General features: G+C 45.5%; 1 protein-coding gene across 3 annotated transcripts in view; it reads left to right on the forward strand.

Annotated features, from left to right (window-relative positions):
- The window catches only part of LARP1 (La ribonucleoprotein 1, translational regulator), a 140,384-nt gene that overhangs the window by 16,162 nt on the left and 104,082 nt on the right, over window positions 1-20,140 (forward strand). For 2 of the 3 annotated variants that reach the window (XM_077937365.1, XM_077937366.1), the window contains exon 1: window positions 16,733-17,050. The exons of the other annotated variant lie outside the window; for it this stretch is intronic. In XM_077937365.1, coding sequence (XP_077793491.1) covers window positions 16,846-17,050 — 205 coding nt within the window. In that variant the 5' untranslated portion in view covers window positions 16,733-16,845. Of the gene's footprint in view, window positions 1-16,732; window positions 17,051-20,140 lie in introns of those variants that run through there. 3 annotated transcript variants of the gene reach the window in all.

The raw sequence follows: 20,140 nt of genomic DNA on the forward strand, positions 1-20,140 counted from the left end.
ACAGAATTGTTTTAGGGTAAAGATCTTGGCGCCCACCAGGAATTTCCTTGTGGGCAGACTGTGAGGGAGGTATGTAGCTTTTTGTCTTTTTTTTTTTTCCTTCTCTTTGTAGCCATCTTATTTAGGAACCAAATGGGGGGCAGGTTTGCTTGACCCAGTTCCCAGCTTGACTTTTCCCTTTGGCTTAGAGAGTTTGGGGTCCCGAGATTTATTTTCCTTTCACACATCCTGGCGGCATAAGGAATTATGCGCATGTACCTGTCTTAGCACCTGTGTCTACTAGACTAGGAGCCTTTCAAAAGTGAAAGGAAGAAAACATGTACACACAAAACCTTGTGCACAAATGTTCGTAGCAGCATTATTCGTAAGAGCGAAAATATGTCAGCAACCCAAACTGGATTGGTGACTGGATAGACAAAATATGGTAGATTCATACAATGGAATGTTATTCAGCCATAACAGGGAATGAAGTACTGATACATGCTATAATGTCGATGAACCTTGAAAACATTATGCTATGTGAAAGAAGCCAGTCTCATATGACCACGTATTACGATTCCATTTATATGAATGTCCAGAATAGGCAAATTCATAGAGACAGAAATTAGATTCATGTTTGCTTAGGACTTGGGGCGGGTGGAGGGGGGATAGAAAGACTAAGGGATAATAGCTAGAAGGCACAAGGATTTGTTTTTTGTTTGTTTGTTTTGTTGTTGTTGTTGTTTTTAAAGACAGAGTCTCTCGCTCCATCCTCCAGGCTGGAGTGCAGTGGCGCCATCCTGGCTCACTGCAGCCTCGGACTCCTGGGCTCAAGTGATCCTCTTGCCTCAGTCTCCCAAATAGCTGAGACTGCAGGCATGCACCACTATACCAGGCTAATTTTTTTGTTTTCAGTTGAAATGAGGTTGGGTTGTTTTTTTTTAATTACAAAATAATTTATTGCCAAAAATGCTAACAATCATCTGAGCCTTTAGCAAGTCGTACACGTTGTATTTTCGCTTTTATTAAAATTTTTCATTGACACATAATAATTGTACATTTTTATGGCATATAGCATGATATTTCAATACATATATACAATGTGTAATCATCAAATCAGGGTAATTAGTATATCTGTCACTTCAAATATTTTTCCTGTCTTTTTTTTTTTTTGAGACGGAGTCTGACTCTGTCCTCCAGGCTGGAGTGCTGTGGCAGGATCTCGGCTCACTGCAAGCTCTGCCTCCTGGGTTCATGCCATTCTCCTGCCTCAGCCTCCCGAGTAGCTGGGACTACAGGCACCTGCCACCACGCCTGGCTAAGTTTTTGTATTTTTAGTAGAGTTGGGGTTTTACCGTGTTAGCCAGGATGGTCTTGATCTCCTGACCTCGTGATCCGCCCACTTTGGCGTCCTAAAACACCAGGATTACAGGGGTGAGCCACCACGCCCGGCCTATCATTTCTTTGTGTTGGGACAGGGATTCCTTTTGAGGTGATGAAAATGTTCTAAAATCTATTGTATGGCCGGGCATTGTGGCTCATGCCTGTAATCCCAGCACTTTGGGAGGCCGAGGAGGGTGGATCACCTAAGGTCAGGAGTTTGAGACCAGCCTGGCCAACATGGTGAAACCCCGTCTCTACTAAATACATTAAAAAAAAAAAAAAAGCCGGATGTGGTGGTGGGCGCCTGTAATCCCAGCTACTAGGGAGGCTGAGGCAGGAGAATTGCTTGAAGCCAGGAGGCAGAGGTTGCAGTGAGCTGAGATCGCGCCACTGCACTCCAGCCTGGGCGACAAGAGTGAGGCTCTGTCTCAAAATAAATAAATAATAAATAAATAAATAAATAAAAATTGATTGTAGTGACAGTTGCATGACTCTGTTAATATACTAAAAACAATTGAATTTACATTTTAGATAGGCAAATTATATTGTGTGTGATTATGTCTTAGTAAAGCTGAAAAAAAGGAAATACCCAGTTCACCAATGAATCTGCCAAGCTAGTTTAATGAATAAAACTAGTGAATGAATGGCTGTTTCCCTTGCAGTTGACAAAAATAATGCCCTAGTTCCAAAGTCCGAAATGAATTCCCTTGACTGTGTCAGGGGCATGCTTGCGCCTAGCTCTCGGGAACCCATTAGTGTACTAATAAGAAACCTGATAATTCAGTCAATAACTCCTGAGGTTGTCAGTGCCACTCCGGAAGAAGAAAGAAATGCACAGACAATTTCTTCTGATACAAGCTGTGGGATTGCAGAGCGAAGGGCCGCCAGGATGTTCTGCCTGGAAAAGGGCCCCCGGAGATCTCACTGTGGTCTGTTCCCACTTGGCTAATCTTGAGTAATTTATGTGGGCTTACCTGACTGTTCCTGTTTTTCCCCTCACCCTGGACATTCAGAAGGACTGTTGTAGTTAAAGCTCCAGAATAAAGCAACTCCTGAGGTTCTGGGGGAATAACTTCACTGGGAAGGACACAAACACTTCAATGGATGTCAATCACATGGCAGGGAAGGAGGGCTTGTTTAAAATAAAGATTCTTGGGCCCCATTCCTGGAGATTCAAATTTCGTAAGAGGCCATGGACTCTGCATTTTAAATAAAGCATTAGGCCAGGTATGGTGGCTCATGCCTGTAATTCCAGCACTTTGAGAGGATGGCTTGAAGCCAGGAGTTCAAGACCAGCATGGGCAACATAGCAAGACCCCTCTTTCTACAAAAAAACAATTTAAAAATAATTTAAAAATAAATAAATAAAGCACCTGAAGTGTTCCTGAAACAGAGAACTACTGGCCATGTGAGAAACACCGACCTAACTGAAGAATAGACAGGAGAAATTGAACATGTACATTATCTCAGGCATAAAAATGGGTTTGCTTAGGAATCTTAGAGACCATTGAATTGAGTAGTTTTCCGACTGTGTCCGCAGGAACTCCTTAGGGCTCCATGGAACACTTGGAGGGGACTGTTGCGTGGTGGAGGGACCAAGGTGCAAATGGGTCTACCCCAGCACACGCCCCTTCAACAGCTCCATTTTAATCCATTTTCTATACTGGAGATTGAGTTCTATTGCCTAAAAACCACTAAGCCTGCCCTGTCCCCTCCTATGCAAGTGGAGAAACTGAGGCCCGGAGAGGAAAACAGGTTTTCCCAAGGCGATGGCAGAACCAGAACTGATGCCAGGACTCTTGTTCCCATCCAGAGCCGTTCCCATTAGGGAATTCCAGTTTTTGATATATCCATTCATTTTTGGGTGGCTTTTCTTCTCTGCCTCCAGCAAATCCCACATAAGACAGCACGGTCTGGACTAGGGTGAGGGGAATGAGGTAACTGTCTCAGGCACAGAATTTTGAGAGGTGCAAAAAAATTCAGTAATCAAATAATATTTTAATACAATATTTTAAAAATCAAAATTAATGCAAAAAAGTATGATGAACAAAATGCCCAAATTTTAAATAAAAGCAGGATCAGTAGTTCTGATTTTTCCTTTTGCCCCAAGCTCCAAGATGGCTATATTCTGCACTATTATTCATCCTGCCTTTATTTAAAATTTGGGTATTTGAGTCATTGTGTATCTTTCATATTAATTTTCATCTTATAAAATATTGTGGCTGGTCACAGTGGCTCACACCTGTAATCCTGGCACCTTGAGTGGCTGAGGCGGGAGGATCACTTGAGTCCAGGAGGTTGAGGCTGCAGTGAGCCATGATCATGCTGGTACACTCCAGCCTGGGCAACAGAGTGAGACCCTGTCTCAAATGAGATAAAATATCGCATTAAAGTATTATTTATCTAGATTACTGAGATGTTGCTGCTGTTGTTGTTTGAGACAAGCTCTCACTCTATCACCCAGGCTGGAGTGCAGTGTTGCAATCTTGGCTCACTGCAGCCTTGACCTCTCAGGCTCAAGCGATCCTCCCACCTCAGACTCCCAAATAGCCGGGATTACAGGTACATGCCACAATGCCTGGCTAATTTTTAAGATTTTTTGTTTAGCCGGGCGTGGTGGCATGTGCCTATGATCCCAACTACTCGGGAGGCTGAGGCAGGAGAATAGCTTGAACCCAGGAGGCAGAGACTGCAGTGGGAGCCGAAATCATGCCACTGCACTCCACACTCCAGCCTAGGTGACGGAGAGAGACTTCATCTAAAAAAAAAAAAAAAAAGAGAGAGACTTCATCTAAAAAAAAAAAAAAAAAAAGAATTTGTAGAGATAGTGTCTCGCTATGTTGTCTAGATTGGTCTTGAACTCCTGGGCTCAAGTGATTCTTCCTCCTCAGTCTCCCAAAATACGGGGATTACAGTTGTAAGCCACTGTGCACGCCCTGAGTTGGTGTTTTCTTTTTTGTTGTTGTTGTTGTTTGTTTGTTTTTTGTCTTAATTTAGTGCCAGTGGCAAGTGCCTCACTTGCCTTACCCTAATCTGGGCCCTATAAAACAGGTCTTTTGTCAGACAGTTAAGTAACGCCCCACTGCCCTCTGGGAATCCCTCCAGATCCTATCACTTAGTTTGTCTGACAGAATTGATGTTTACTTGGTCTCAATGTGACATTGCTTTTGTCACCTGACTTGCAGAGAGGTTTGCATTCTACAGTGGATACTTGTTTTGCTGACCCAGCAAAAGTCTCCCTTCTGGCAACTGCAACCATATGTTGCTTGGGAAACCTCCCCTCCCCGTGTTCAGAGCTGACTCCAGCCCATAGGGAAAGATGGGCCCATGATTCAGCTCTGCCAATCAGACCCCCCGGTCAGAGTGATGGGCCAGGAATAGATATGTGACTCAGTTACAGCCAATGAGACTCAATTCTGGGGATATGGTCTGAACTTTGGGAAGGGAAACTTTCTCTTTTTTTTTTTTTGAGACAGAGTCTTGCACTGTCGCCTGGGCTGGAGTGCAGTGGTGCGATCTCAGCTCACGCAACCTCTGCCTCCCAGGTTCAAGCGATTCTACTGCCTCAGCCTCCTGAGTAGCTGGGATTACAGGTGCCCACCACCATGCCCAGCTAATTTTTTATATTTTTAGTAGAGATGGGGTTTCATTATGTTGGCCAGGCTGGTCTTGAATGCCTGACCTCGTGATCCACCCCCCTCGGCCTCCCAAAATGCTGGGATTACAGGTGTGAGTCACCACACCTGGCCAAACTTTCTCTTTTATCTGTAGTAGCTGAGAAGTTAGGATGTAAGCCACCATTGTGGACCTGAGCCTTTTTTGTGACAGGAGCTCACACAGACACAGCAGGATTGAGTGATGGAGACAGGGAGGAGACATCCTGATGATACTGCTTGAGCCACTGGGTCTACTGTGTACAAAGCAAGTCTACCCTCTGGACTTAATGGGTGCATGGGCCAACTCTTGCCTAAATAGTATGAGTTGTGTCTCTGTCACTTAGGTGGTTCACTCCTTCTCGCCTTCATTCTGGCCAGGTTGGTCCCAGGAGATGTTTAGTGGAGCCCAGCACCTATCACTAGAGTTCTGCCCTAAATATCTTCAAGTGGCCAGGTGCAGTGGCTCACGCCTATAATCCCAGCACTTTGGGAGGCTGAGGTGGGCAAATCACCTGAGGTCAGGAGTTTGAGACCAGCCTGGCCAACATGGTGAAACCCCATCTCTACTAAAAATACAAAAATTACCCGGGCGTGGTGGTGGACACCTGTAATCACAGCTACTAGGGAGTCTGAGGCAGGAGAATTGCTTGAATCCAGGAGGCGGAGGTTGCAGTGAGCCAAGACTGTGACATTGCACACTAGCCTGAGCAACACAAATGAAACTCCATCTAAAAAAAAAAAAAAAACTTCAAGTGGTGGCATTTAAATTACCCTTCATTCAAGGGCAGCCTTACAAGGCAAAAGGCAATGATAGCAACAACTCTAGAAAGCATGACTGAGCATTGGTGCCACTGTCAGGTCCTGTAATAAATATTTACACATCTACTTATTTGTCCCCTAACAACTCTGTGAAGTAGGTTACACTATTAATTGTAGGCTGAAATACAGTTTATCTACCCCCAAGCTAACTGTCCCAAATCACCAACCAGAGGCAAAGAGAGGACACTGGTTAACCAGCAGATGAGCCTGCTTTCCCCCATTTTGTCTCTTTTGTAAACGGATAGTTTTTCTAGGAGGCAGACTCTTTCTAAGAACAGCTGCGCTGGGCATTAGCAAACTCCTATCTATACACTTTGAGCATCTTGAAATAAAGAACCTTATGCCAGTTGTCTTTGGCCTGGGAATGGGTCAGCACCTAGGGTAGCTCAGGCCTTCATGATTGGCAGGTGGATTGACCAAATGACTGGGGCCTCCTTTGCCATCTGCGCTCATTTTGACTGTGGCCACTTTTGCAATCTGTGCTCATTTATTCATTCAACAGACTGGGCATTGGGGGCCTCTCTAATCCCAGCACTTTGGGAGAATGAGGCAGGAGACTCACTTGAGCCCAGGAGTTCAAGGCTGCAGTGAGCTATGATTATACCACTGCACTCCAACCTGGGAGACAAAGTGAGACCTTGTCTCTAAAATAATTTTTTTTGTTGTTTGTTTTCAGATGGAATCTTGCTCTGTCTCCCAGGCTGGAGTACAATGGCGCCATCTCTGCTCACTGCAACCTCCGCGACCTGGGCTCAAGTGATTCTCCTGCCTCAGCCTCTGGAGTAGCTGGGATTACAGGCGCTCACCACCATGCCCAGCTAATTTTTGGATTTTTAGTAGAAATGGGGTTTCACCATGTTGGCCAGGCAGGTCTCGAACTCCTGACCTCAGGTGATCCGCCCACCTCAGCCTCCCAAAGTGCTGGGACTACAGGCATGAGCCACTGCATCCGGCCAAATTTTTAAAAAATAAATAAATATTCATTCAACAGGCATTTATTGAGTGCCAGCTATATGCCAAGTATCATTTCAAGCACTGGGGATACAACAGTGAACAACACTAGGGGCAGTGTATGCCCCCAGGGAGCTGGTGGTCTTCTCAGAGAGGCACACATTAAGCAAATGATTGCATGTGGAATTATTTAACCCATTTCCCATTTACCCCCAGAAATGAACACTGGCAACAAGCTGCGGTTTTTTTCTAAATGGGAAATAGGTTAATTACAAGTATGATAAGCACTGAGAAGGAAAAGTTCATGGTGTTAATGGGAGTGTGCAAATGGGTATCCTGAGTCTGTTGACTGTGAGACTAAGCAATTTTATTCATTTGGCAGATATGGTTGACTGACAGGGCTAGGGACAGTGTTAGGTGGTGAGTGCTGGCCAAAGAATGGGGAACAGGCTGGGTGTGGTGGCTCATGCCTATAATCCCAGCACTTTGGGAGGCCAAGGTGGGTGGACCACTGGAGGTCAGGAGTTCAAGATCAGCCTAGCCAACCCTGTGAAACCTGGCCCCTACTAAAAACACAAAAATTAGCTAGGTGTGGTGGCTCACGCCTGTAATCCCAGCTACTTGGGAGGCTGAGGCATGAGAATTTCTTGAACCTGGGAGGCAGAGGCTGCAGTAAGCTGAGATCGTGCCTTTGCACTCCAGCTTGGGCGACAGGAATGAAACCCTGCCTCAAAAAAAAAAAAAAGAGCTTCTATACAGCAGAAACTACAACAGAATAAATAGACAACCTACAGAACAGGAGAAACTATTTATAAACTATGCATTTGAAAAAAGGGCTACTATTCACAATCTATAAGGGAACTTAATAAATTAACAAGCAAAAAACAACTCCATTAAAAAATGGACAAAGGACAGGGCCAAGCATGGTGGTTTACGCCTGTAATTCCAGCACTTCAGGAGGCCGAGGTGGGTGATTCACGTGAGGTCAGGAGTTTGAGACCAGCCTGGCCAACGTGGAGAAACCCTGTCTCTACTAAAAATACAAAAATTAGCTGGGCCTGGTGGCATGCGCCTGTAATCCCAGCTACTCGGGAGGCTGAGGCAGGAGAGTCATGCGAACCTAGGAGGCGGAGGTTGCAGTGAGCTGAAATTAAGCCACTGCACTTCAGCCTGGGCAACAGATCAAGACTCTGTCTTGGCCGGGCACGGTGGCTCAAGCCTGTAATCCCAGCACTTTGGGAGGCCGAGACGGGTGGATCACGAGGTCAAGAGATCGAGACCATCCTGGCTAACACGGTGAAACCCCGTCTCTACTAAAAAATACAAAAAAAATTAGCCGGGCGAGGTGGCGGGCGCCTGTAGTCCCAGGTACTCAGGAGGCTGAGGCAGGAGAATGGCGTAAACCTGGGAGGCGGGGCTTGCAGTGAGCTGAGATCCGGCCACTGCACTCTAGCCTGGGCAACAGAGCGAGACTCTGTCTCAAAAAAAAAAAAAAAAAAAAAGACTCTGTCTCAAAAAAAAAAAAAAAAAAAAAAAACGACATGAAAAGACACTTCTCAAAAGAAAACATACACACAGCCAACTAGCATATGAAAAAATGCTCGGCCGGGCGCGGTGGCTCATGCCTGTAATCCCAGCACTTTGAGAGGCCGAGGCGGGCGGATCACAGGGTCAGGAGATCGATACCATCCTGGCTGACACAGTGAAACCCCATCTCTACTAAAAATACAAAAAATTAGCGGGGTGTGGCAGCGTGTGCCTGTAGTCCCAGCTGCTGGGGAGGCTGAGGCAGGAGAATGGTGTGAAGCTTGCAGTGAGCCGAGATTGCACCACTGCACTCCAGCCTGGGGGACAGAGTGAGACTCCATCTCAAAAAAAAGAAAAAGAAAAAGAAAAAAAAATGCTCAACATCACTAATCAGAGAAATGCAAATCAAAACCACGGTGAGATACCAACTTAAACCAGTCAGAATGGCTGTTATTAAAAAGTTAAAAAACAGCCTAGTCTGAAGATAGTGAGTTATCTCAATTGATTGTTCAGTCAGTTACAGATCAAACTCCTTGTTCTTTTTATTTTTTATTTTTATTTTATTTTGAGATGGAGTCTCGCTCTGTCATCCAGGCTAGAGTGCAAGTGGTGTGATCTCAGCTCACCGCAACCTCCGCCTCCCAGGTTCAAGCGATTCTCCTGCCTCAGCCTCCCAAGTAGCTGGGATTACACATGCCTGCCACCACACCGGGTGAAGTTTGTATTTTTTTAGTAAAGACCGATTTTCACCATGTTGGTCAGGCTGGTCTCGAACTCCTGACCTCAGGTGATCCGGCCGCCGTGGCCTCCCAAAGTGCTGGGATTACAGCCATGAGCCACAGCGCCTGTCCAAACTCCTTGTTCTACTCTTTCCCCCTTCTCACTACTGCAGTTGACTAGTCTTTTAAAAAAAAGGCAAAAAAATAACAGATGCTAGTGAGGTTGCAGAGAAAAGGGAAAGCTTATACACTGTTGGTAGGAATGTAAATTAATTCAGTCACTGTGGAAAGCAGTTTGGGGATTTCTTAAAGAACTTAAAACAGAACTATATATCAAAAACAAAATAAATCATTTTATCAAAAAGACAAATACACTCCTATGTTCTTCACAGCACTATTCACAGTAGCAAAGACGTGGAATCAACCCAGATGCCTACCAACGGTGGACTGGATAAAGAAAATGTGGTACATATGGCCGGGCATGGTGGCTCATGCCTGTAATCCCAGCACTTTGGGAGGCCGAGGTAAGCAGATCACCTGAGGTCAGGAGTTCCAGACCAGCCTGGCCAACATGGCGAAACCCCATCTCTACTAAAAATCAAGAATTAGCTGGGCATGGTGGCAGGGACCTGTCATCCAGCTACTCCGGAGGCTGAGGCAGGAGAATCACTTGAACCCGAGAGGCGGAGGTTGCAGTGAACCGAGATGGCACCACTGCACTCCAGCCTGGGAGACAGAGTGAGACTTTGTCTCAAAATAATAATAATAATAAAATGTGGTACATGTACACCATGGAATACTACACAGCCATACAAAAAGAATGAAATCATGTCCTTTGCAGCAACATGGGTGGAGCTGGAGGTCATTATCCTAAGCAAATTAATGCAGAAACAGAAAACCAAATAACCGCAAGTTCTCACTTGTAAGTGGGAGCTAAACTTTGAGTACATAGGGACTCAAAGAAGGGAAGGGTAGACACTGAGGCCTTACTTGAGAGTGGAGAGTGGGAGGAGGGTAAGGATTGAAAAACTACCTATCCAGTACTATGCTTGTTACATGGGTGATTAAATAATCTGTATACCAAACCCCTGTGACACACAATTTACGTATATAACAAACCCATGCACGCATCCCCTGAACCTAAAATAAAAGTTGGAAAGTTGGAAAGAGAAAAAAACCTTAACCTAATCAGAAGCAGAAGTAGCCAATAAACTTACATAACTAGGACTTGTCTATAAAGTAAACAAAAAAAAAAGAGGCAGTTTTATAACTGCGACAAACCAAATAATTTTTAAATTTTGCTCCTGCATTTTCCCAGTAAATACTTGCCTCTGACACTTTGTCTTGAAAAAAAGAAAGAAATCTATTTCATACCATCCCCCCACATTTATGGCCCCAAAATCAAAAGTACCATAATTTATTCATTTTGGTTGTTTTCAGTTTTTCCAACTTAAAAAAAAAATGCTTTGGTATGTCTCTTAATGGCCAGAGTTTCTCTTGTGTATATATCCAGACATAGAGTTTTTGGATCATGGAGTATTCCCGAATTGCTCTCAGAAGTTGTAGGGCCTGGGAGCAGTGGCTCAAGTCTGCAATACCAGCACTTTGGGAGGCTAAGGTGGGAGGCCAGGAGTTTGAGATCAGCCTTGGCAATACAGCCAGACCCGATCTCTAAAAAAAAAAAAAAAAAAAAAAATTTAACGTAAAATAAAGAAAATATCATTAAGAACTCATGGATTTAAATACGTTTGATATTTTTCAACCCCTTGCAGTTATTTTCTTTACTGATGCTCAGGTAGTCCTGACTGTGACCAATGGGAGTCTCTTTGGCACAACTCTAGCTTCCTTGATTTGTGACACTAGAAAATAGTCTAAGTACATATTGTACATTTTCTGCCCCAAAGCTGGAATTGGCTATTTTTTCAAAGACACCTTGGTTCCTTTTTGTGGAAAGTGGTATTTAGAGACCACAGTCTGGGCACTATAGATGCTCACTATTTGCTAAAGCAGCAGTCTCCAACCTTTTTGGCACCAGGGACCGGTTTTGTGGAAGACAATTTTTCCACTAAACGGGGTGTAGGGGATGGTTTCAGGATGATTAAAGCGCATTACATTTATTGTGCACTTTATTTCTATTATTATTATATGTTCAATTTTCTGCAACTAGACGGTCCCATTTGGGGGTGATGAGAGAGAGCGACACCCAGAGTGGGTTGCTTATGTCCAGTCTACTCCGTAATCTTGTTTTGGTTGCTGACACTGCAGAAACCCTGCTTCACAAGGATACGCTGTTGGAAATGGAAGGAAGCAGGCTTTTCAGTGCTTTTGTGGCAGTCTCAGGATATTCTGCCTTGACTTTAATCTAGAACGTATGGAAATTTGAAGTCCCAAACATTCCTTTTTTTCTTTTTTGAGACAGAGTCTCGCTCTGACACTGCCCAGGCTGGAGTGCAGTGGTGCGATCTCACCTCACTGCAACCTCCGCCTCCCGGGTCCAAGTGATTCTCCTGCCTCAGCCTCCCTAGTAGCTGGGACTACAGGCATGTGCCACCACGCCCGGCTAATTTTTTGTATTGTTTTTTTTAGTAGAAACGGGGTTTCACCATGTTGGCCAGATGGTGTCGATCTCTTGACCTTGTGATCTGCCCGCCTTGGCCTCCCAAAGTGCTGGGATTACAAGCATGAGCCACCGCGCCCGGCCCCAAACATACTTTTAAGGCCACCGTCATTTGCCCTCTCAAGCAGCTGATCCGCTTCTAGCACGGACAACGTCAAGTCAGTTGGCTTATTCACAAATGGGTCGCGGATCCATTCCTTCCCAGTTCGGGGGTCTTTTGTGGTTGGGAAGTAATGCTCAAACTCTTGAAAGCTGGGATAAGTGATCATGCACCAGCTGAGAGAAAGAAGATCCTGGCTCAGTCTTTTTCTTTCAAAAATCTCTGCTAATGCTTGAAACCTGTCAGAAATCCCAAAGCTCACTCGTCGCTCCCGTAATTCCAGTTTGGCTTTGAATGCAGCCACTTTATCTGCCAACTTGAACACAGTGGTCGTTGTCCCCTGAAGTGACAAATTTGAGTTCGTTGAGCAGGTTGAATATGTCACACAAGTTTTGCAACCCATTCTGTGTCACTGAAATGTGCTGCCAGTGGTAACTTTTTCTTTTTTTTTTTTTTTTTGAGACGGAGTCTCGCTCTGCCACCCAGGCTGGAGTGCAGTGGCTGGATCTCAGCTCACTGCAAGCTCCGCCTCCCAGGTTCACGCCATTCTCCTGCCTCAGCCTCCCGAGTAGCTGGGACTACAGGTGCCCCGCTAGTTTTTTGTATTTTTTAGTAGAGACGGGGTTTCACCGTGTCAGCCAGGATGGTCTCCATCTCCTGACCTCGTGATCCACCCGTCTCGGCCTCCCAAAGTGCTGGGATTACAGGCTTGAGCCACCGCGCCCGGCCGACTTTTTCTAAAAGAAGTATCTTATAACTCAGAAACTGTGGCCAGTGATCTACCTTTAGAAAGCCATCTCACATCTGTGTATAAGAGAAGACATGTGTGCTCTGTGTCCATTTCCTCACAGCTGCACAGACGTGAGTTAAGGGCATGTACTTTAATGTGGCTGATCATTTTAATTACGTCCTGCAAAATGTGGTGTTTTTTTGTTTTGTTTTTTGTTTGTTTGTTTGTTTTTGAGACAGAGTTTCGTTCTTGTTGCCCAGGCTGGAGTGCAATGGTGATCTTGGCTCACCACAATCTCCGCCTCCTGGGTTCACGTGATTCTCCTGCCTCAGCCTCCTGAGTAGCTGGGATTACAGGCATGCACCACCACACCCGGCTAATTTTGTATTTTTAATAGAGATGGGGTTTCTCCATGTTGGCCAGGCTGGTCTCGAACTCCTGACCTCCGGAGATCCACCCACCTCAGCCTCCCAAAGTGCTGGGATTACAGGTGTGAACCACTGCACCCGCCCTAAAATGTTGTTAAGTTCAGGTGACATTTCAGCACTTCTCTATGGATAAAACAAGCATTGTTGCCTTGTTGTCAACATTGGTAGACTCGTCAACCTGGATTGCGTACCACGGTGACTCATTAATCCTCTCTAACAATTGTGTCTCAATATCCTCTGCCAGTTCATCAATTTGTCCAGTTGTGGTGCTAGCCAAAAGAGGAACACGTGCCACCTTTTGAACTGCAGCCTCTCCCAAAAGTTCATGACAAATATCCTTAGCAGCAGGCAGGATCAACTCTTCACCAATAGTAAAGGCTTCTTAGCTTTAGCAATGCGGTTAACCACTAAGAATGATGCTCTCAGTGCAGACACATTTGATGAAGTGGTGGCCTTCAATAATTGCTTCTGTTCTTCGTGTTCACATTCTTTTCTTTTGAAAACTCCAAAAGCTTGTCTTTTGATGCAGGGTGCTTGGCCTTCATGTGGTGAAGCAGTTTTGAAGGTTTCATGGCTTCATTGGATAGCCAGTTGCCACATATTATGCAAAGCAGGCTTGGAGAATGTGAATCACGTGTTGCAATGAACCCATAATTTAAGTAGGACTCTTGGTATTTTCTTTTAAATGCAGCTTTCTTTTTGTGGCAGTCTGAGTCTTCTGCTCTCTCATCATCGGGTCTTTCCGCCTTTTCAAATAAGCTCTCCAGTGAATTTGTTTTTTTTTTTACTCATTTTGGCTAGGGTTAGCTTGTGGGCTCACCAAAACTGTGACCAAGGCGAGTGTGCAGTGTGGGAAAGAGGCACAGATGGAAGCAGTAAATAAAATAATGAGCGGGCCACGCAATCACTAAAATAACTGTCAGATGCTGACCTAAAGCCTGCCACCAGATGCAGCTTAATTGTCACTTGTCACTCACTGATAAGGTTTTGATATGAGTCTGCAAGCAACTGATTTATTATGGTCTCTGTGCAATCAAACCACTCTGCTAATGTTAATCTACATTTGCAGCCACTCCCCAGTGCTAGCATCATCACCTCAATTCCACCCCAGATCATCAGGCATTAGGTTCTCATAAGGAGTGCACAACCTAGATCCCTGCCATATGCAGTTTGCAATAGGGTTCAGGCTCGTATGAGAATCTAATGCCGCCATTGATCTGACAGGAGGCGGAGCTCAGATGGTAATACAAGTGGTGGGGAGCTGCTGGAAACAGACAAGGCTTTGCTGGCTGCAGGCCGCTCACCTCCTGCCGTGTGGCCCAGTTCTAACAGGCCACGACTGGTACCAGTCCATGACCTGGGAGTTGGGGACCTCTGCGCTAAAGGATTGGTCATTGTCTCTAGACCTGAAAACAATTCGAAACCAACCTGGTCAATATAGTGAGACCCTATCTCTTAAAAAAAAAGATTTAGACCAGGTGCAGTGGCTCACACCTGTACTCCCAGCACTTTGGGAGGCTGATGTGGGCGGATCATGAGGTCAGGAGTTCGAGACCAGCCTGACCAACATGGTGAAACCCTGTCTCTACTAAAAATACAAAAAATTAGCCAGGCATGGTGGCGCGCACCTATAATCCCAGCTACTCAGGAGGCTGAGGCAGAAGAATCACTTGAACCCAGGAGGTGGAGGTTGCAGTGAGCCGAGATCACGGCACTGCACTCCAGCCTGGGTGACAGAGTGAGACTCCGTCTCAAAAAAATATATATATATATCATACTGAAACCTCCAATACAAACACAGGATTATGTGTTTTTACTTAACCCCTTTTGTCTTTCATTTGTATTTTTCTCGCACACCAAAAGTCCTGATTCTCAGAAACACCAGCATAAACTCATTTGCTTTATCCCATCCTATATATTCAACAATCTCATAATAATACCAAAGCTACCACTAACAATATTAGACTGAAAACAGACAGCCCTTTTTAAAAATCAGAGTAAAAAATTCTGAAAATGAAAGTGGAAAGGAACTCCACAGGAAAGGTCTGTGCTGATCCCATGTGACAGTGTGGTCGTTTGCATTACTGCTGGAATTTTGAAGACTACTACATATTCTGTCAGTGTCAGTCAGGATTTGTTCTTCAGTGTGATACCTTTTTTTTTTTTTTTTGGAGACAGAGCCTCACTCTGTCACCCGGGTTGGAGTGCAGTGGCGTGATCTTGGCTCACTGCAACCTCCACCTCCCGGGTCAAGTGATTCTCCTGCCTCAGCCTCCCGAGTAGCTGGGATTACAGTCATGCACCACCACACCTGGCTTATTTTTGTATTTTTAGTAGAGATGGGGTTTCACTATGTTGGTCAGGCTGTTCTCGAACTCCTGACCTCATGATCTGCTCACCTCATCCTCCCAAAGTGCTGGGATTACAGGCCTGAGTCACCGCACCCGGCAGTGTTGTACACTCTTAAAATCATAGTTCTTGCTGTCTGGGAGTTTATGTATGTCTACAGAGTGGAAGAAGCATGAGATTATAGCAGTGTAGGCTACTGGAATGATTGTTGGGTTGGTAACCCAAGTGTGCTGGTCAGCCCCAAGCTTCAGTTTCCTTCTCTTCTACATGAGGATAAAGAAAGGAAGGAGGAATTTACAAGAGGGAATCTTGGGCAAGTTGAATCATCTTTCTGAATTCCTGAATTACCTTCCAGGAATAGATAAGGAATAGGTAAGATTCCTTATGTATTAAGAGGGGGTACAGGGATTGAACTATATTGTAGTGACAGCAGCTTTCTTTCTGTTCTCCAAACGTACCTGCTTTTCGGGGTCCTTACACTTGTGGTTGCTTCTGTGTGCATTGAACACTCTTGCTCCAGCTCTTCCATTGCCTGGTTCCTTGTCATCATTCATGTCTCAGCTTTAATATCACCTCCCAAGGGAGGGCCTCCCTTACCACATCGTTGAAAATATTCACATCCACCCCCCATTATCATATCAACCTATTTCATTTTTGTGGAACTATTACCTATCTAATTGGCTTCTTTATATCTAGATCCCCTCTCTCCAGAATGTAAACTCAGTAAAAGTAGGGTCCTTGACTTTCTTGCTCATTGATGTGTCCCTAGGAACTAAAACAGGGGCTGACACATAATAGTTGCTGAATAACAATGCCTGTTGAATAATGAATGCCTGATAAATGACTAGATGAGCTAGATACTCTCCAAAATCTCTTTCAGCTTTAAACCCAAGGTTATACACTCATTATAGTGAGTAGAGGATCACTGGCATGACTATACCATGCTACAGATGTGGAAACTGAGGCAGTGACTTGCCAAAGGCTTCACAAACAGGAAAGTGGTGTGGTCCAGCAGCACTGTATGGGAAGTCAAAGGCAGGAGACTTGGGTTTGGATCCTTACACCATCCCTCTCTGTCGACCTTCCTTGCAAGGGCTGTGTGAACTGGACAAGCCACTTCACCCCTCCAAGGACTCAGTTGTTCCACCGAAAAGAGAAGACGTACTAACAGCTCTGCCCCAGGGTCACTGTGCGATCATGTAGTCTGAACTGCACTGAGCACTTTGCAGAGTGTTTTGCTCTTCCTTTAGCCCCAGCTTGTTTTCCAGGGTGGAGAGTGGAGGTGAGGAAGGAAGCCCAGGACCAGGGCTGTGGAGGAGGGGAGACTCCGAGGGTTGCCACCGTTTGTTTACTCACCTAAGTCTCTCTGCCCCTACCCGATCTGTGCTCCCCGCTCAGGTAAAGAGGTGGGGGAGGCTTTCTCGGCCAATGAGCTGCCGTTGCTCTCTTAAAGGCACCCAGCATCTGGCAGGAAAACTAGCCTGGCAACCTGGAGAGCTCCCGGGCCAGAGCCAGGAGGCAGCTGTGCGACCTGGATGTGCCTAAACCCTCCAGGGCCACATCGTGACCCCAGGCCCTGGTCACTCCATGCTCTGGAGGGTGCTTTTGTCAGAGAAGCCTCCTTTCCCTCACCCAGAGCTGGATTTCCAAGAGGCTCCCACACCTAGCTGCCCTGGCAGACTCCCAGGGAGGAAAAACAGCGTGGCCTTGGCAGCTGCCCCGAGGAAGGAGCCCACAGGTGACAGGGAGAAGCCATTGCCATTCCCTGGCCTGGCCCCCTTCAGCAACCCTGGTGAGTCCTAGCACTCTGCGTTTCTCGAACCTCAGGACAGCAGGGTGTGGTGGGAAGATCCTTCTCCCTAGGGGCAGAAACCTTGGGTGCTGGTTCCAGCCCTGCTGTGTGACCCTGAGCGAGTCACTCCAGCTCTCTGAACCTCACATTCCCCATCTGGGAAAATGAGGAGCTCAAATTCCGCTCTCGGCTTTCCTCTTTTATTGTTTTCCCTTGTCACACCCCTTGTTCTGAAAGATTTAAGTCTGTCAAGCTGCACCTGTTACATAATAATTCGTTAATTGTTTTCCCCTTCTGTGTTAATTGTGGCCCTGTAATAGCCAATCAGTGTTTTTTGGTTAGCAGAAACAAACCACTAAATTGATGCAAGTTTAGCCAAAAGCAATGTAGTGTTTTATTCTGTCTGTGAGATCTTATCTAGAGTCGGTATTTGGTTTTCATTTGACCTTTTGAAATATGAAAAATAGAGCATTTGTGAGTAATTTCCAGGGAATGGGGTCCCCAGGTGGGGAACTCCTAGATCTAGTTTGCATGGGGTTTATAAGGACACCAGCAAATTCCTGCCTTCACACCCAACCTGAGCTTTGGTCTCTGCAGTGCTGCCTCACACACAGGGTTCATTCTTGAAAGTGAAAGCTTTGGACTTAAAAACTTCCTATGTGGAGAGACTGCTCCCAGGAGTCCCCACAGTGAGTTTACCCCACCTCTAGCTGGCTGAGGCTAGGGAAGCCTGGTTGGAGTAGCTGAGGTCTCCCTCAGCCCTCTGTGAGGGTGTGGCCAGGAGGGTGACGGGAACAGGTAGGGATGAACACAGGGCCTGGAGGCCAGGAATATACGGTAGATACCGCTTGTGCTGAAAATCGGGAGATAGGCCTGCAGTTCTGGTTCTGCACTGACTAGCTCTGTGACCTCAGGCAAATTGTTTACCTCTTTGAACTCAGTTTTCCCAGCTGCAAAATGGGGATTGTAATCTGGGCAATGCTTGCCTACCAGGATTTTTCTTATGACCAAATAAAGTCTTCCATGGAAACTTAGATTCCACCGATTTTAAGATAAATTCAGATTTAAAAATACATTTTGGAATTGATGAGGTAAGGTAATGAATGTTGTGTAAAAGGTGGCCTCTGTAGTAATTATTTTCTCCAATCATTGTGTGATAATGCGATAAAAGAATTACTGATTATGATGGAATCGTGGATGCTTGTTTAAATCCTTTTACTTTAAAAAAAAGTACTATTTACTGGGACTTTTTGAAATGTAGAATCATATAAACAGAAAGAAAGGGGAAATATCTCACTGAGTCATGGTATTTTCTAACGACTCCTGGGATGGGAACCCAGTCCTGGAATGTGGCCCCATTGGAAGCAGCAGGATAATACCGTGGTTAGAACAGGCACTTTGGAGTAGAGGATCTTGGGCTCAAATATATATTGTAAGACCTACGGATGACCCTGGGTGTAAGTCACTTTTCTTTTCAAAGCCCCTTCTATGCAGTCATTTGAGCTTCAGCCTTTCCTGTTCTCTCCTTTCCTGCAGCTCCCTGCTGAGTAAATAAATCTCAGAGAATGTTGGTTTCAAGGGTGGTGGCAGCACCCTCCCTCTGAGTAGAGCCTATGGTAGGAGGAGTGCAGGGAAAGTGAAAGCCAAAACAGTTTCTAGGAATAGGGAATTTAGGCAGATATTTGAGCAACAATGTGTGTGAGCGTTATGCACATATATGCATATGTGCATGTGCACAGGAGCTAATGAAATTAAAGATGAAGCCAGGCATGGTGGCTTACGCCTGTAATCTCAGCACTTTGGGAGGCTGAGGTGGGCGAATCATGAGGTCAGGAGTTTGAGACCAGCCTGGCCAACATGGTGAAATCCTGTCTCTACTAAAAATACAAAAAATTTAACTGAGTGTAGTGGCAGACACCTGTAATCCCAGCTTCTCAGGCTGAGCCAGGAGAATCGCTTGAACCTGGGAGGCAGAGGTTGCAGTGAGCCGAGATCACGCCATTGCACTCCAGCCTGGGCAACATTTCCTAAAAAAAAAAGGAAATTAAAGTTGAAGATTTTAAGGCCCCTGAAGGGTCATGTTAACCAGTCCTCTGCTCTGGGGCAAGGCTCTGTCTCTTTTTTTTTTTTTTTTCGAGACAGTTTTGCTCTTGTTGCGCAGGCTGGAGTGCAATGGCTTGATCTCGGCTCACCGCAACCTCCGCCTCCCGGGTTCAAGTGATTCTCCTGCCTCAGCCTCCTGAGTAGCTGGGATTACAGGCATGTGCCACCGCACTCAGCTAATTTTGTATTTTTAGTAGAAACGGAGTTTCTCCAGGTTGGTCAGGCTGGTCTTAAACTTCTGACCTCAGGTGATCTGCCCACCTCAGCTTCCCAAAGTGCTGGGATTACAGGCGTGAGCCACCGTGCCTGACCAAGCCTGTCTTTTAATCAACACTGAAACATTGCTGCTGACCAGGGAAGGCTCCTAAACATTTTCCTTGGTAACCAGCCTTGGCATCTCAAAATCCTCCCAAGAGTGAATGCAGGGTGTGTGCGAGTATTTTTTGAGTGCCTTGGGTATCTGAGTTAGAGTTCCAGGGATATTGAGTGACCAAACCTTCAGGAAAAAGATTTGAAGTGGATGGAGTAGGGAGCAGAAGGGATTGGGAGTTCCTCCAATTAGGAACTTCAGTGGAGTAGCTATAGTTATTGCGTACCTACGATGAGCTAACCATTTTACTGGATGTTTTAAAGTCATTACCTCATTTATCCTCACAGTAGCCCATTTTACTATTCTCATCCCACCACACCCATCTATTTTTCTATATTTTTAGTAGAGATGGGGTTTTGCCATGTTGGCCAGGCTGGTCTTGAATTCCTGACCTCAGGAGAAAGTACTGAAGCTCAGGGAGGCTACAAATCTTAAATAAAGTTACTTATACATGCAGTGGCAGAACTCCGACTCAGGTCTTTATATGTCTAAATCTGCAGCCTGGGGCCCTTACCCCTTCCACCAGAATTTACAAATCAGGCTAGACTGCAGTTCTCAGTTGTGTTTTGTTTGGCCTACACAGTGGTGTTTTACTATTTTTTGGTTTTTTTGAGATG

This window comes from Macaca mulatta, chromosome 6 (assembly GCF_049350105.2).
Source record: "Macaca mulatta isolate MMU2019108-1 chromosome 6, T2T-MMU8v2.0, whole genome shotgun sequence".
Classification (NCBI taxonomy): Eukaryota; Metazoa; Chordata; class Mammalia; order Primates; family Cercopithecidae; genus Macaca; species Macaca mulatta.